The sequence below is a fragment of the Mus pahari genome, chromosome 1 (assembly GCF_900095145.1).
Source record: "Mus pahari chromosome 1, PAHARI_EIJ_v1.1, whole genome shotgun sequence".
NCBI lineage: Eukaryota > Metazoa > Chordata > Mammalia > Rodentia > Muridae > Mus > Mus pahari.
The window spans coordinates 172,037,751-172,054,109 of NC_034590.1; the positions used below are offsets into that span (position 1 = coordinate 172,037,751).

General features: G+C 43.2%; 1 protein-coding gene across 2 annotated transcripts in view; it reads left to right on the top strand.

Moving 5' to 3' along the window:
• Positions 1-16,359, top strand: part of Grk5 (G protein-coupled receptor kinase 5) — a 208,227-nt gene that overhangs the window by 130,472 nt on the left and 61,396 nt on the right. For both annotated transcript variants that reach the window (XR_003845398.1, XM_021205323.2), the window contains exon 4: positions 15,098-15,175. Coding sequence is in view for 1 of the 2 variants with exons in the window: in XM_021205323.2 (XP_021060982.1) it covers positions 15,098-15,175 (78 nt within the window). In the remaining variant the exon portion in view is untranslated. The remainder of the gene's footprint in view (positions 1-15,097; positions 15,176-16,359) is intronic.

A 16,359-nucleotide genomic window follows, 5' to 3' on the forward strand; every position in this document is an offset into this window, starting at 1 on the left:
TCTCTAAACCCAATAAGTAAAGTGTACTGGAGTAGACATCTCCACTAAAGTTCCACCATCAGGTCAACATACCTAACACATACAGCTGCTTTTTCCAGGTCCCCAAAATTGCAGCCCCCAAGAATGTTCCCTGCTTATCAGTTACTAGAAGTTGAAGTCTTTGCAGTGTCTTCAACCCTTACCTCTTCCTCATTCTTCCTCCATGCTCAGGGACCATGTGCTCAGCTCCTTGACCTCTTGAGTCCTTTCATCAGCTGTGGCCTCTGCCTCAGTCATGGTCCTAACATAGGCCTTGGCATCTTTTACTCAAAAGATCAAGCTAGTTCTCAGCCATGACTGAGGATTAAAATCACCTGGGAACCTTAAAAAACTACCAGTGCCCTAGCCAAAATCCAAACTAATGAGTTTGAACCTCTAGAGTTGGGCCTGGTGTTTTCTATAATTTATTATTAGGGAAAGTTTCAGACTATTAGCAAAGTGAAAGTCAGTTGAATAATGTAATGACCCCCCCCCATGTGCTTTTCACCTCACTTCAGCAGCCTTCAGTCCAGAATTTCACCTTCTCCTTAGCAGTGTCTTATAGCAAATATCAGCTATCAGAATTGTTTCATCTGTGAAATTTCAGTATGTATATCTGAAGAGTAAGGGATCTTTAAAACAAAACAAAACAAAACAAAACAAAACAAAACAAAACAAAATGTTTATATCTTAGTCTGTGAAGAGACACCATGACCATGGTGTCCTTTATAAGAGAAAGGATTTAACTGGGAGATTGCTTAGTCCATTATCATCATGGTGGGTTGGGAAGCATGGCAGCTTACAGGCAGGTGCTGGAGCAGTAGTTGAGACCTAAATTCTGATCTGTAGGCAGAGAGAGAGAGAGAGAGAGAGACAGAGAGACAGAGACAGAGAGAGAGAGAGAGAGAGAGAGAGAGAGAGACAGAGAGAGAGAGACAGAGACAGAGACAGAGACAGAGACAGAGAAAGAAGAAGAAGGAGGAGGAGGAGGAGGAGGAAGAAGAAGAAGAAGAAGAGGAGGAGGAGGAGGAAGAAGAGGAGGGGAGGGGAAGGGAGGGAGGGGGAGGAGAGGAGAGGAGAGAGGGAGGGAGGGAGAGAGAGGGAGAGGAGAGGAAGAGAGGAAAGAGAGAGGAGAAGAAGAAAGAGACAGACTCTGGCCTTGGCATGGGCTTTTGAAACCTCAGAACCCACCTCCAGTGACACTCCAACAAGGCCATACCTCCTAATCCTATGCAATAGTTTCACTCCCTGATGACTAAACATTCAAAGATGTGGTTCAGTGGTAGAGCTCTGGCTTAGTACATACAAAAAAGACCTGGGTTCCATACCCAGCAATGCATTAAAAACAACAACAACAACAACAAAGCCACACATACAAGAAATAAAAAAGAGAGAGGGAAAAAAACACTACAATATTTGTTGTGTTTTGGGATATGTGTATATATATGCATATGGAGACCAGAAGTCAACTTTAGGTGTTGTTCCTCAGGAGTTGTCCACCTTTGTTTCTGAGGCAGTCTTTCACTGAATCTGGAACTCACCAAATAGGCTAGGCTTGTTATTACAGCTAAAACATTCTTTATCAGTAAATATCAGTGTAAATTTCTGATTCCCTTGTACACTTTATGAGTTTGTGTTTTGCTGTCTGTGGAACTGACCTGTTTGTACCATTTGGTCTTTATGACTCCAGGCTCTGCTATCACCACCTTCTGTAATGGATATGTGGTTCCTCTAGACTAGAGAAAGTACTGCTCCAGCACCTGCCTATATTGCCTATATGTTTACTTGTGAGGGTCCTCAGTCTTTCTTGTAAATTGTTACATGAATTTCAGAATCTGAACATTTCCTGCGCGCGCGCGTGTGTGTGTGTGTGTGTGTGTGCTCCTGATTTTATCAGAGTAGCTTTATGTTCCTCCGACAGGGAGTCTATGTTATCTGGTCATCTTTCTTTTTGAGAAATTATTCAACACCTACATCTGCTGAGGAGTGAAGGTTTACAACCTGGCAACATTCTAATTCTACTATTTTTCATGCTAACTGGAGCACTTTCATTCACTTCAGCTATGGCTGCTCTACAGTGAAGTTCTAATAGGAAATGACTGATGAAAAATTTCCCTATATTTATGTTTTGAGATACCCAATTGGGGGTTGGGAGATAGCTCAGTTGGTAAAAATGTTTGCCCCACAGCATGAAGATCTGCCACTCACATTAAAAAAAAAAAAAAAAAAAAAAAGGATGGTGTGCACTTATAGTTACAGTACCAGAGAGGCAGAGATGGATGCATCCCTGGGGCTCACTAGCCAGTTTGCCTAGCCTATTTGTTGAGCTCCACATTCAGTGAAAGACTATCTTATCTCAAAAACAAAAGTGGACAACTCTCTCAAGGAACTCTCAAGGAACCTGAAGTTGACTTCTGGCCTCCACATGCATATGCATACACATACACTTATCCCAAAACAACAAATCAAGAGCCCCAAGTTGTCTCACTCACATCACGTGGCAATGCATGAGAATTTTGAACTCATGGCTTTAAGTGTATTGTATGGTTACCAATGCACTGAAGTTCTTGTCCTTATTTCTTCCTGGAGTCACTGTTGGCCAGTGGAACCACCCTCTGTTGGGCTTCTGAGTATTTATGGAACCCAGAACTCACTAGCAGCAACTTGCTGTCTGTAGTGACTGTGTTCTGGGCTTATCTTGTACTCCACCAAAGAACCTGGTTCCTTTGCCTGGAATTTGGCACTTGGGAACCACAGTTTGGCAATAGGGGTGCTCACTGTTACCAGATAAGCCATCATTCCTAGCAGGTAATAGTGTTTTTTACACCTCCAAGGACTTTACTGTGTATCTGAGGTTGGGAAGTATTGATATCAGGATAATGCCCAGGTTCTGAGGCTCGCTTACCAGATTAAATACCAGCAAGAGCGCTCCATGCTCTTTAATTCCCAGCCTTCACCAGAGAATTTTTTTCCACTTTAGGCTCTGCCCAAGCACTTGCTTGTTCAAGCTCTGACACGCTAGGATAAGTTAAATCTTATATGTCCTAACTATCTGAGCCCTCTCTTCCTAAGATGCCTCTTCATGGTCTCATTTCCCTGGCAGGTGCCTACTGGTTCTCTTGTCCCTGTTCACAGAGCCTTCCCCACATCACTTTCCCTCTCCCTCAAGTCCTTGTTTCCTATGTACACTTACATCATTATTACACTGTACTGGATGGTTATTGATGGAACTTGTTGGGTCCGGAGATGGGCTGCCGGAATGGTAGTTCTTGTGAGACTGTGGAAAGGTGTTAATTTCTGTATATGAGGGACTCCTCTTTTCTAAGAGCTTTGATTATGGCCATCAAACCTGAGTACTACTGGTCAAGCACACACCAGAGCCATCTGTGCATACCCACCTATTGTACCACTAGACTGTGTTTTGGAGAACCCACACTTTGTCCTCAGTTTCCTTTCTTCAGGGATCCAGAGCACTGTGACACATAGCAAAAGTTTCATTTGAGCCAGGATGAGAAGCCCCAGAATCAAGCTCTTTAGCCTATCATTCATGTAGTCATTAGCCTATCATTCATGTAACACAAGTACTCTGATAGAGTTCTAGACATTTGGGATAAAGTGACAGCATAGTGTAAGAACTCTGAACTTGTGATGTTACCTTCTAGCTAGGAAAGGGTTTGCTATATGCCATAAGCCAGGAAGACAGTGATTTTAAATCCTAAAAAGTGGTAAATGGGATAAAAATTAATAGTAATTAGAACAGATTCCAGTGTTTAAGAGTTACCAATGAAGCCTAGTTGTAATGTTGAGAAGAATGGTCAGTATAGGTATTTTTGCAAAGGAAACATGTGCCTGAAGACTAGGAGTGGGAGCTTGCAGATAATGAAAGAGGATTGTAGACAGGGAACCTGCCATGAGAAGGCCTGTTGGCAAGCGTGTCCACGGTTGGAGAGGAAGCAGAGCACAGGGAGTAGGAGAAGAAGTACTGATTGTGCAAGACTGTATACCTTTGAAGAATTTTGGCTTTTATGTTACATGATGAAGTGAAGGAACCAGTGGAGAATTTTAGCAAAGCACTGGATGGCATGATGTGATGTAGGTAGACACGGGTGAAATCTGAGAGATCTGAGAAGACACAATTTGCAGCAATCCAGGTGAGAGCCACAGTGTTGGGCCAGGATGGGAAAAGTAAGGGTAGGTGGCTGGATTAGGATTGGGGGGTATGTCTTAGAGGCAGGATTTTCAAGGTTCTCTGATGGACTAGAGATGAGATAGAAGTACTGAGGATGGTTTCCCTATTAGTTGCTTTGGGACAACAGAATAACTGACAAAAGCACTTTAAGGAAGCAGGAATTAATTTTGCTTCATCATCCCAGGAAGTCTTGGTATCAGGAGCTTGAGGCAAATGGTCATATCTCATCAATAGTCAGGAAACAGAGAGTGATAAATACATGTTGCCTCTGCCTCTCACTCCTCCTCCTCTTCCTCCTTCTTAAATAAAAGAACCTTTCTTTCATTTTTTTGGGGGGGTGTCTGTGTGGGTGCATGAATATCTGTGTACGATGTGCATGCCTGGTATTCTTGGAGACCAGAAGAAGGTATTGGATCCCCTGACAAATGGAGTTACAGATAGTTGTAAACAGTCATATGGGTGTTGAGAATTGAACTCGGATCCTCTGGAGTAGCAGCCAGTGCTCCTAACCTGAGCCATCTCTTCAGTCCCATTTTCTCCTTTTTATACAGTTGGAGGACATGAATGGTGGCATTCATATTTAGGGTAGGTCTTCTCACTTCAGTTAACCATATCTAGATTGCTCCTCATGGACATGGATATCATCATGTCAAATTGACAATGCTAGCCATCACAGTTTCCAAGTTCTGACCTGAGCAACTGGGAGAATGAAGCAAGGCTAAGGTTGTGGTGAGATCATGCTGAGAGAAGACCAAGAGTTTCATTTCATAGTCTGAGCCTCTTCAGCATTCAGTGGAGAAGTTTTATAGACATGCATTTGAAAATATTCCAGGAGAGATAGGCATCCATATCTGGAGCTCACGAGGAAGGATTGGCCTGGGAATGGAAAACCAGGAATTGTCACCATACAGCTGAGACATAAAACCTTGGGCTATAGGGGCTCTCTTACCCAGCAAGTAGAGAGAACTGGACAGCAGTGAGGACTAGTGTCTGCAAGTGCAGAACCAGGGCATCTGGAAAAGATGAAATGGCAGCAGACCTGTCTGGAGAGTTGACAAGGCAGAGCAGGGTCAGGCTGAGCTGAGTTGCTGATGGAATTTTCCAACCATGTGTTCTCTTAGGTGCATTTAGTCCACAAAATGGGAAAAAATAAAACTCAGTAGATGCCCATTTTCATTCTGGTTGTGCAGTCCTTCCCTTATTACTGGGCCAGTACCAAGAGCTGTTTATTAGAAAGGAAATGGGAGTCTGGCTCTTGCATTACTGAGCCAAATGCTCCACATACACCTTGACAGAAACCCCACTTAGAGAGACTGACCTGTTTCCTTGGTACTTTTAGCTGGGAATTAGTTGGGAATTTAGCTGGGAATCATTGCTACTTGTTGTCATAATTAGCTTCTGGACCCCTCTTTTTCATTTGTAAACTTTGTTGAGTTTTCTCATGCCAGAATAACTTCTCATCTGAAATTATTATTTTTCCATCCTGACTAGATGGAGGAGGTAACAAATAACAGTATCCTTGGCATTGCAGTTAATTATCACTCCTGATACTTCATGGCTTAGCCAGTGCCATCCTCAGAATTCTTACCTCCCTGTTAAATGTTCACCAAGTAGAGCTTCTTAAAAATGAGTTATCCCCACAGGGTTGTGACAAAGCCTAGGAAGTGCTCTTCTCTGCAGTCTCATCATCTGTGTCTCTCAGGTCAAGTACAAACTGTAGCTGTTTTCAGATGGGCCTGATAGTTTTGGGAGTATAATCCCTGTGTGTTACTCGTCAGACAGTGTAGCTACATCATCCACTCTGGGCTATCAAGGGGCTTCCACTCATGGAGAAGAAGAATCAGTAATCTAAGTCTGACCTCTGGAAGGCAAAGAAAGGTTTGGTTATCTGTCCAAGGACTGGAAGATGGTTCAAGCTTGTGTCAACCGCATAGGCCAAAAGGATCTTGCTATGGGCATTTTCAAGACAGATGGGCTAGTCCCTAAACCCTTGCTCTAGAAACCTTAACCACTGACTGGCCTCTCATGTGAAACCCCCATTTGGATAACACCTAGAGTTTGCTAGTCTCCAAAAGTTGGATATTGAGCCAGATTTTCTTGGTATACTGGCACATCCATATCCACTGGAAATAGCAAGAGATTCACTGCAGTATGTGTTGATCAGATGTCTCCTATGATCTAGAGTGTCTTTAGTAATTGGAGGCTACACAGTGAATGGAAAAGGCAAGCTCTTTACCACATGGTAGCTTACCCTTTTGGGTAAAGAAAGGATTTTAAAAACCAGCAAATAGGAAAACCAGCAAAAAGAAGCAAGCAACACCAACTGTAAGTTTATAGAGCTGTCAAGAGTAGAAATGAACATTAGAGTGAGTGTCTGATTCTTATGACTATTCTCAAGACCCTTTTCCTTCTGTTGGGTTGCCTTTTCCAGCCTTGATGTGATAGGGTTTTGTTTTGTTTTGTTTTATCTCATTCTGTTTTATTTTGCATGTTTGGTTGTTATCTCTAGAAGCCTGTTCTTTACTAATAAGAGGCAGAAATCGAATAGATCCAGCGAGAGGGGGGAGGTGGGGAAGAACTAGGAGGAGTAGAGGGAGAGGAAACTGTCATTAGGATATATTGTATAAGAAAAGAATATTATTTTCAATAAAAGGAAAAAAGCAGGAAAAGAAAAAAAGAGTAATAATCAACCTATTAGCAGCTCCTAGTCTTGTGGGTCAGGAATTCTGTGATGCTGAGGCAGGTGTTCTTGGCTCAAGAATCTGGAAAGGTCACATTAGGATGTTGGCTGGATCTGCTGTTCAGATATTCACATGGCTGACAAGTTGGTGCTAGCTTTTGGCAAGAGGCTTCAGCCATTCTCCTGCCAGTTCTTTCCATGGGATACCTTGAGCATCTTCACACTATGGCTGGCTCTCTCTAGACTAAGAAATACATTAGCATAGTATAAGCTACAGCCTAGTTTCAGAGCATCCATGCTGCTGTTAGCAGATACATGTGTTATCATGAGTCAGCATGAGAAAAAACTCATCCAGAACCAGAGACAAGAGTTACTAAACCCATTTTGTTTGTTGTAGTTACAAAGATGATGCTATAACTTTCTATCAGAATATTGCTAAAAAGTCAAGCCAAGCCTTTCACTGGCCTAAAATTACAGATGAGCACACATAATTAGTGGCCTTATACAACATGATTGTTTGGAATTTTGTTGTGAAATGATAATTTCTTCCTTATCAGGGCACTAAGTGTTCTATTTCTTTTTGTCTTTCTGTTACTATTCTGATTTTCCTTGTGAGTCCTATTTTTCCCTTTTTGGGGGGATGGGGTGGGTAAGAGGGCAGGATATATGTAACCCAGGCTGGTCTCAAACATAGTATGATGATTTCGAGTTTCTGATCCTCCTGCCTCTAGCTTCCAAGTGCTGTGATTAAAGATGTGCCTTACCAAGCCTGGTTTTATGTGGTCCTGGTGATTGAACCAAGGGCTTTATGCATGTCAACCAAGTATTCTGTCTAACCTGAACTGCATCCTCAGCATATATTTTAGATGCAAAAAGAGACCTATAGACCATTTGCAATGACAGTCCCTATATTCAAGTTCATCTGAAAAGAGTGCTTCTTCTAAAATGAGGTCAAGTGGAAACTTTTAAACTTGTCCAGTCTCCTAGATGTCCCACGTATATTTCCTAATTATGTGACTGTCCTAGAATATGCATGTTCTAAATGATGCCAGTCTAGACTACAGTTGGTTATTAGATCAGATTTAAGCCTATGAGCTGAGACAAATGAGACAAAAAAGCCTTTCTGTGGAGTCAATGGATTGAGGGAAAGTTCTTCTCTCATAGAGAAAGCTTAAAGAAGGGTGCTCTTAAGATGGATCAGCAGGTAAAAATGCTTGCTGCCAAGCCCAATGACTTGAGTCTCGTCGCTAATTGGCACCATGGAAGAAGAGAATGAATTCTCAAAAGTTGTTCTCTGATCTTCATATGCAAGCTATGGTGTGCATGGGACTGTGTGTGTGTGTGTGTGTGTGTGTGTGTGTGTGTGTGTGTGCGCGCGCGCACAGTATGCATGTGAGTGTGTGTGTGTGTGTGTGTGTGTGTGTGTGTGTGTGTGTGTGTGAGCCAGCTAGCTAGTCAGTACTGAAGCTGACTGAAACCCATCCATCCATCCATCCATCCATCATCCACATGTGTGCATTCTTGCATAGGAGAAGAGAGGGTTCCAGGGAAGCACATTCTTGGTTCCTGTTTCCTGGGCCCAGCTACATTCCATTTAGTCTACAGTCCGGCTGTCACCTGGCCCTTGGTCCCAGGAGCCAAGAAAGCAAAGTTTTGTCTGAGCTCATTTAGTCTGAGGTTCCTTTCATTTGGAACCAAGAGTGACAGGGACAAGCTTTTATGTGGTGGTCTGATGAGCTTGGTTGTACGAAATTCATTTTAGGAGGAAGAGGAAAAGCAGCTAGTAAGAGAGCAGATGGAGAGCCCTCTGGGGCTGAGTCTCAGAAGACAGACAGGTGGGACAGAGAGGTGGTATTCCAGAGCTCCTCTGCCATAAGACTGATAGCAAAGATTCTAGTCCATGGGACTACTCACCTCTACCTTGGGAGGTCCAGTGACTCTTTCCTCCTTCTGTCCAGTACCTGTTCTAGACTAGACCTTACTCACAGGTTAAGGTCCAAAGACCATTCCTGGTAGTTTTGTTCTACACTCTAGTGTAGATAGGGGTCTGGTCTTCCTTTCCTTCACTGATTCCATCCCATATATTGTGCCAAGATGACACAGTGGATCTCTGACCTGGGGGCCTGAGTGGGATGTTCAAATGAAGAACGAATATATAGCAGTCAGGCACAACTTTTGGAATAGCCAGATCTATCTGACCCTGGACCTCTGAGGGTGTTCCCTGTGCAGTGGCTCAGCATTGTACCTGCAGAGCAGAAAGGAAGCCAGGTTGTCCACCCCCCTTCCCCGCAGCATGGTGCAGACTATCACCTTGGACTCCCTAGGAAATGGACACCCACTTGAAGTGTAAATTTGGTTCAGAGAAGGGTAGTTTACAAAGTGTACACAAGATGAGAAGATGTGATTCCCTTGTGCTGTCACCATGTTCTGACATGCTAGGATGAGGGAAGGGACTGGCCAGTGAGAGCCGGGTGTTCAGAAGGTCTGGGAATGAGATGCCAGAGGTGGAAGGACAACTACTTCATCTTTACACTGTCCTTACCCTCTACTGGGTGGGAAGGGATGAAGGGGCAGCCTCTGTAATCAGCACATGCATATAACCAGGGCCAGTGTGGGTGGACCGTGATATTTTTCCAGAAAGGTCTGCTGGGAGTAGCACTGCTGACCAGTCATGTTACAGGCCTCTGCATCCTAGGCTGTAGGATAGCTGACCACATCAATAATTACAGAAGCTGCAGGTAGCGGTTTCATTGTATGTCTGACTTCATCTTTCTGCCAGTGGTAGAGAAGGTGACACTAAGTCTGCTCAGGTGAATCAGAAATTAATATAGACTCTGCTCGCCCTCCACCCCCCTAAAGGTAAGGTCACACTGTGTAGCCTTGGCTGTTTTGGAGTTCCAATATGTAGACCAGGATGGCCTCAAACTCACAGAGATCCACCTGCCTTTACCTCCCAAGTGCTGAAATTAAAGGTATATGCTACCACATTCTGCTTAAATGCTGCTCTTGATTCAGAGTGGCCCTTTTGAACATGATTTTTTGAAAAAGCCTCTGATGGAGAGGGTCTTTCCCTGATGGGACCTATTTTCTCTGGCATTTTCTGATTTGATGATGCAGTTTGGACAGGCTCAGAGCATGAAATGTCAGGCTTATAAGCTGGGATGTCCAGTGATGTTGGTGCTCTCTGGCAGTACAGATAGATGACTAATCCTGTGTTGGATGAAATCAGTAGAGCATTTTGTTCCTTGTGTTGGGGTAGCATCTGCTCCCCAAGGCTGGCCTTCATTTGTCATAATTCTTAGGGAAGCTTGTGAAATGCTGCCTCCCTTGTTTGCACCTGGAGTGAGTATAAGGAGAGAAATAGCATCTAAAGACACTAAGCTCTGGGCAGTGGGAAATACTCAAGTGGACAGGAAAGGGGATAGTGAGAGTGTCTTCTGGTGAGGTAGGGGATGTGGCCTGCTACTCATTGTGGTGGGAGGGACCATCTTCAAATGGAGTTTAAAGGAGATTCCTTGCTTAGGTTTTCCTTTCTTGTCTTTTATAAATTATGAGACAGGGTCTTACTTTGGAGACTTGGCTGACTTAGAGATTCCTTTGCCTCAACCTCCAAGTGCTGGAATTATGGGTTTATTCTCAGTACATAGCTATCTCTCTTCCTTGAAGTTATCATCTGCCTGCCATTTTTGGATCCAGATCTGATTGGGAAATTCTAGGCTGTTGACACAAACTTCGTTTGCTGCTTCAGTTTTCTGGCATGAGCTGTTATAAGTTGATTGAAGCTTTTCCCCACCACTTGCAGGGATATTAACAGAGAGGTGGTTTCTGGGTTGCTCCCAGCCTTGTGTCATGTGATCTCCCCTGAACCCATTCATCATAACACCTTCCTTCTCTTTTTAGGTGGCCTCTCAATTCCTGTCTCCATGAGCCCCAGCCTGCATGGGGATCATTCTGGAGACAAGACCTTTCACTCTAGGTGACTTAATCAGTGTGGAAAAACCAGCTGGCATCTTTCTGTTGGTTTTTCTGCCTCCCAAAACTAATGCTTCTCAAGTGGTGGTGGCCTGCCATAATCTTGTCAAAGAAAGGTCTTTTGATCCAGGAGTGGGAAGGCCTGTCCCCAAGTGCTCCCAGCTGCCTCCCTGTGGAGCTGTGTGCCCATCTGGCCTCTGCTAGGAGACAGCTGACCTGAGTGTGATGTTATTTTCTTTTATAACATGGCTTTTAGAACCCAGAGCAATAATATTTTCAACTGGTCACTGAGCCTGATCAGTGAGTCCCAGACCTCTGTCTGGTTAAATAGAACTGCCTTCATAGGTGTATTTTGGGACAGTGAAAATTCAGTGTTCAGAGTGGGATTGAGTTACCACAAATGGTAGACAGCCATTTGCGCAGGGACCTGGCCCTATAAAGCAGTTTGGCTATGTCTATGTGCCAGACCACAGGGTGAGTCTTCCAGAAACACAGGATACTCTGCTCCCCCTGGAAAAGCAGGTGGGGTGGGGTAGGGGGTGGCCTTAGTGTTGAATCTTTGTTGCTTACTAGCTTTGCTATATTTGAAGCTTGGAGCCTCAGTGTTTTTCTCTGTATATTGGGAGCAGTCATACCTGCCGTGTTGGGCAAGTCTGTCAGCAGTGCTCTTTGTGGAGGGAAGGGGAAGAGGGAGAGAGAGAGGGAAGGAGCATGTGTGTACCTATTTGAACTTTAGGGGGATTATTTGGAATATAGGAGAAGAAAATAACAGGAAGTAGTCAAGAAGAAAGAGCTAACTCCTCTCCTTAAAGCATCTCAAAAAGTCATCATTCAAATCAATTCACCATGAAAGTTTCAGTAGTTTGCTCCTCCTCTTGCTGATGAGGAAAAATAAGCTATGACCTGGTGGCAGAGTGGGAATCAGAGCCTAGTGGGCCACTCCTTACTCTGCTGCTACTGGCTGTGGGGACTTGGGCAAATTCTTTGCCTCTCTGAGTCTCAGTTCTAGCCTATAAAACAAATGGTTGAATTCCTTCTAGAGCTACCACACCCATAGTCCAAATGGTCATAGGCTTCCTGTTTTTACATTGGAGAGTTTTGACTCTTGACTCTCTCATTATAAGAAGGCAAGGAACTTCCTTGCTTTGGGTGGAAATGTGCTGCTCCCTCTGTGGTCCTTCCACATGCTTCCTGGTCTCCTATTATGTGTTTGTCAGGAGAGTCTTTTGAGAGGCATGAGGGGACCAGAACTTAGATCCTGAGCTGTGAGCTGCCTTCAGTTTGGCAAGGAGGGCCTAATATCTACTGTGCCATTGAATACCTGTAAGAGTACAGACCTGTCTATATTGGTATTTTCCCATGCCTTTTTGGGCTGTACTTTGGTGTTGAGGCCTGACAAATTTTCAGATGGTGGGTTTTGAAGTGGTTAGATACCATCTGCAATTAGTTGATTTGACTTAATGAGAAAGGGAAACTCACTGGGGCTTCTTGTTACTCATAACATCTACTTAGCAAGGGCATTGGATGAGTAAAGGAATCCATCTTGGCTCAAAGAAAATGTAAAACTTTTTTCTGGGGAGCAGATTTCCTGGACTGACCAGTAACCCAGAGTCCTAACTTTTTAATGGTGCCAAGAAAGAATTTTGGGTGTGGAGGTCAGAGCCCCAAACATGCCACCTCTGGCTTCATGATTCTGGGCATGTGGCTTTCTACCACTGAAAAGTGTAGAATAGTTCCTTCTAACTCTCTGGTTCCTGATCTGTCAAGATTTGATGGATTCAGATTCATGCTCCTACTACCATGAACTTCATGGTGCCTTCCCTACCATGATAAAATGTATTCTTTAAAACTCCAAGCTAGAATAAATCCTTTTTTGTTGTTGTTGTTCATTTGCTTCTGAATTTTGTTATGCCAACAAAGAAAGTAACTAAAACAAAAAATTAGTACTGGAAAAACGGGGATCATTACTGTGATAGACTTAACCATATGGTTTGTAGGCCTTCAGATATGGTTGACAGAAGGCATGTAGAAGAATTTGGAGCTGCAGGTTAGAATGATGTTAGCAGAGCTTCATGGACCATTCTAGTGGGAGATCAGAAGATCCAAATCCTGGTAGAAATGTAGATAGTAAAGGCTATATTTATGGCATCAGAGAGAAGCAAATCCTAGGGGGACTTGGACTAGAAGTCACTCATATTACATCCTGACAAAGAATTTTGCTGGGAGCTGGTGAGATGGCTCAGGGGGTAAGGGCACCCGAAGGTAAGCTCTTCCGAAGGTCCTGAGTTCAAATCCCAGCAACCACATGGTGGCTCACAACCATCTGTAATGAGATCTGACTCCCTCTTCTGGAGTGTCTGAAGACAGCTACAGTGTACTTANATATAATAAATAAATAAATCTTTAAAAAAAATAATTTTGCTACATTCTACCTATGTCTGAAATTAAATCCTAAAGTAATGAACTAATATGTTTAGTGGAAGAAATTTCCAAAGAGTATAGTCAGACTGTGGCCTAGTTTTTGCTCATTTCTTTTAGTTTGATTTACAGTAAGAATTCTGAGCAAAAAGTAGAAGAGAAGATAAGAAAAATGTTAAAACTGGTGAAGAAAAGAATGTGGGTGCACTTAAAGTTGCAGACAGGGCAGCACAGAAAAGGCTGTAATTGCTAGAGAGATTAGCATCATGAAGCACAGGAACAATAAGAAAGATGTCTTGTGAGTGAGACCTCACTCATAGAAGGCTCCGGGACATAAAAAAGCAAATTAATTTGAAAGTAGAGTGCTGTGTGTGTGTGTGTGTGTGTGTGTGTGTGTGTGTGTGTGTGTAGTTGAGATTATAAAGTTTACATGGCACCTTACTATTCTTTCCCAGATTCTCTGAGCAGACATTTAGAGTCCCAATGCCTTTTTAGCTATACTAAAAGGGGTCCTGTAAGCATCCTGAGCTAGTAAAAGAATCTGATAACATCTTCCACCTGTTGCTAACTTTGCAGTTATCCTGAATTCCAGAGTTTCAGTGTCATAGATGGTTGTACCCATGATCTGGGAAAAGCCAATGAGGCCAGCAAATGTGTGACAATTCTTAGTCCCTGCAGGGATTCACATGTGTTGTAGTTGACAGGGCTGTAGAGGTGGTACTCACCAAATCTGTTGAAGCTTACACTTCACCACAAACCTGAGATGCTGGGCATGGAGCTATAAAGTCTGGTGTTTGCTGTGCTATACTTCATTCTTGCTTTGGTTCATTCATCTTACTTTTTTCTTGTTTCCTCTCTTTTGGAATGGGAATGCTTACTCTGCCACTCCATATTCAAAGAACATGACTTGTTTTTAATTTTTATAGGGACCACAGCTAAAAGTATGCCTTAGGTTTCAGGGATCTCAGAAAAGATTTTAGACTCTTGAACATTATTGAGACCATAGAATCTAAGAAGACTCTTAAAGTTGGGTTGGATGGATTTTGTTTTATGAGAAAACCTTGAGCCTATGGGACTAATGACAGAATGTTTGGTTTGGGTGTCAAATGTTTCTAGTCTCATGTGTTTGAACACCTTGTCCCTAGTATAATGATTCTGGTGGTGATTGTTCTAGAACCTTTGGTATATAGAAGTTAGGCCCCATGGCTGACATGGTGCTTTAGAGGCAAGCATTTCAGGTTACACCCTTATTTTACTTTTAGTCTCAGTGTTCTGCTTCCTGATCTAACAAAATGTGACTAGCCTGGGTCCCTATTCCTGCCCCCACCCCTAACCCTAACCCCCACCATGATGGACTATAACAGTGGTACTCAGCCTTCCTAATGTTTTGATATATTTCCTCATGTTGTGGTGATACCTAGTTATACAATTATTTTATTGCTACTTCATAACTGTAATTTTGCTACTGTTCAAAATATCTGATATGTGAGCCCCAAAAGAGTTGTGACCCACAGTTTAAAAACCTACCACTTAAAATCATAAACCCATTTTCCCTTCAAATTAAATAAATTTGTAGCAGAAATCTATTGGCCTCACAGTTTCAGAGGTTTCAGTTCATGGGTGGGTGAATCCATTCCTATGGAGTGTAGAATGCTTTTGTTCGACTTTGGACTCCCTGGCCAGGCCTTCCTTTCTCTGTGCCACAGTTTCCTATCTGATTAAGGAGGGGATTGGTCAGGTGGTCCTCAAGAGATTTCAAGGCTCTATAATTATTCCAACTTCAGCAGCAAAACTGTTAATTTTTTTTCCTTATGTTTTAGGCAGAATATGAAATTACTCCAGATGAAAACCTTGGGGCGAAGGGGAAGGAAATAATGACCAAGTACCTCACTCCAAAGGTAAGAGTCCTCCTAAACTTCTCATTGGGAGGAATGGGAAGCCCTGTCTAGGAATGTGGGCAGCCTGACTTACAGGGCTGGTGGCTTCCTGTGGTTTCCAGAGTGCCGTAGTTTCCATTTTCACTTAGACATGCTTCAGCCTTACAGAATTAGAAGGAAGTAGATGATCCAGGCTAGGATTGGTATTAGGTAGGAAGCCTGGTCCCTTCTAAGGATCTTCTTACTGCCACATATTTAGACAGAAAGGTAAATGTCTCACTAAAATTGGAGTTGTAAGTGCACAGAAGAAAGGACTCAGTAAGAAGCATTTGTAGTAAGATCATAATGAGGATCATGGCCAGGAATGACCAGGAGGAAGAGGTAGATCAAGCAAATTGGAAGTGGGTCATCAGTGAAAAACTTGAGAGAATGTGGAGGATTTTGAGGTTCTAGAGAATACTCAAGGACAAAAGCCTATCTTGACCTTAATACCTATCCAGTTATTGAAGGAACCAGAATGTCACTGCCCCACACAGGCCAGGGAACCTGAATTTTCTAGTATCTACTTCACTTTAACACAACATTGTATTGAGAACAATTGGCCATTGTTGAGAATAAATGGTGATTGAGAGCACTCATCACTATTGTTCTAATCAAGGCTCAGGGCACATTGTGGATGAAAGAGTGGAAAGAATGTATTCAAGGGAAGGGTTGGAGTGTTATGTGATATGTTTATAAAAAGATAAAGAGAAAAGGAAATCCCAGCAACATGGTGGCTTACAACCATCCGTAATGAGATCTGACACCCTCTTCTAGTGTGTCTGAAGACAGCTGCAGTGTACTTACATATAACAAAAAAAAAAAATCTTTAAAAAAAGAGAGAGAGAAAAGGAATATGTTCTGTGGAGGTATAGTCACGTATAGGGGAAGGGGATGTCTCAGCAGGCCCCTGCTGAGACATCCCTTCTCCCTGAGGGACCAGCCACAGGATGGTATAGTATAGAATAGTTTATTCAGGGCATGGGGAGGGGAGTTAAGAGGGTAGTAGAGGCAGAGAAAGGCAGAGAGAGATAGTAGAAGAGTAAAGGCTGGCCATGAGCACATGGAGGGTGAGGGGGTTGGGAAGAGGGAAGAGTGGAGGGGACAGGGAGCAAAAAGGGAAGAGCAAGAGAGAAGCAAGAGATCGAGGTGGGGGAGGGAGGGAG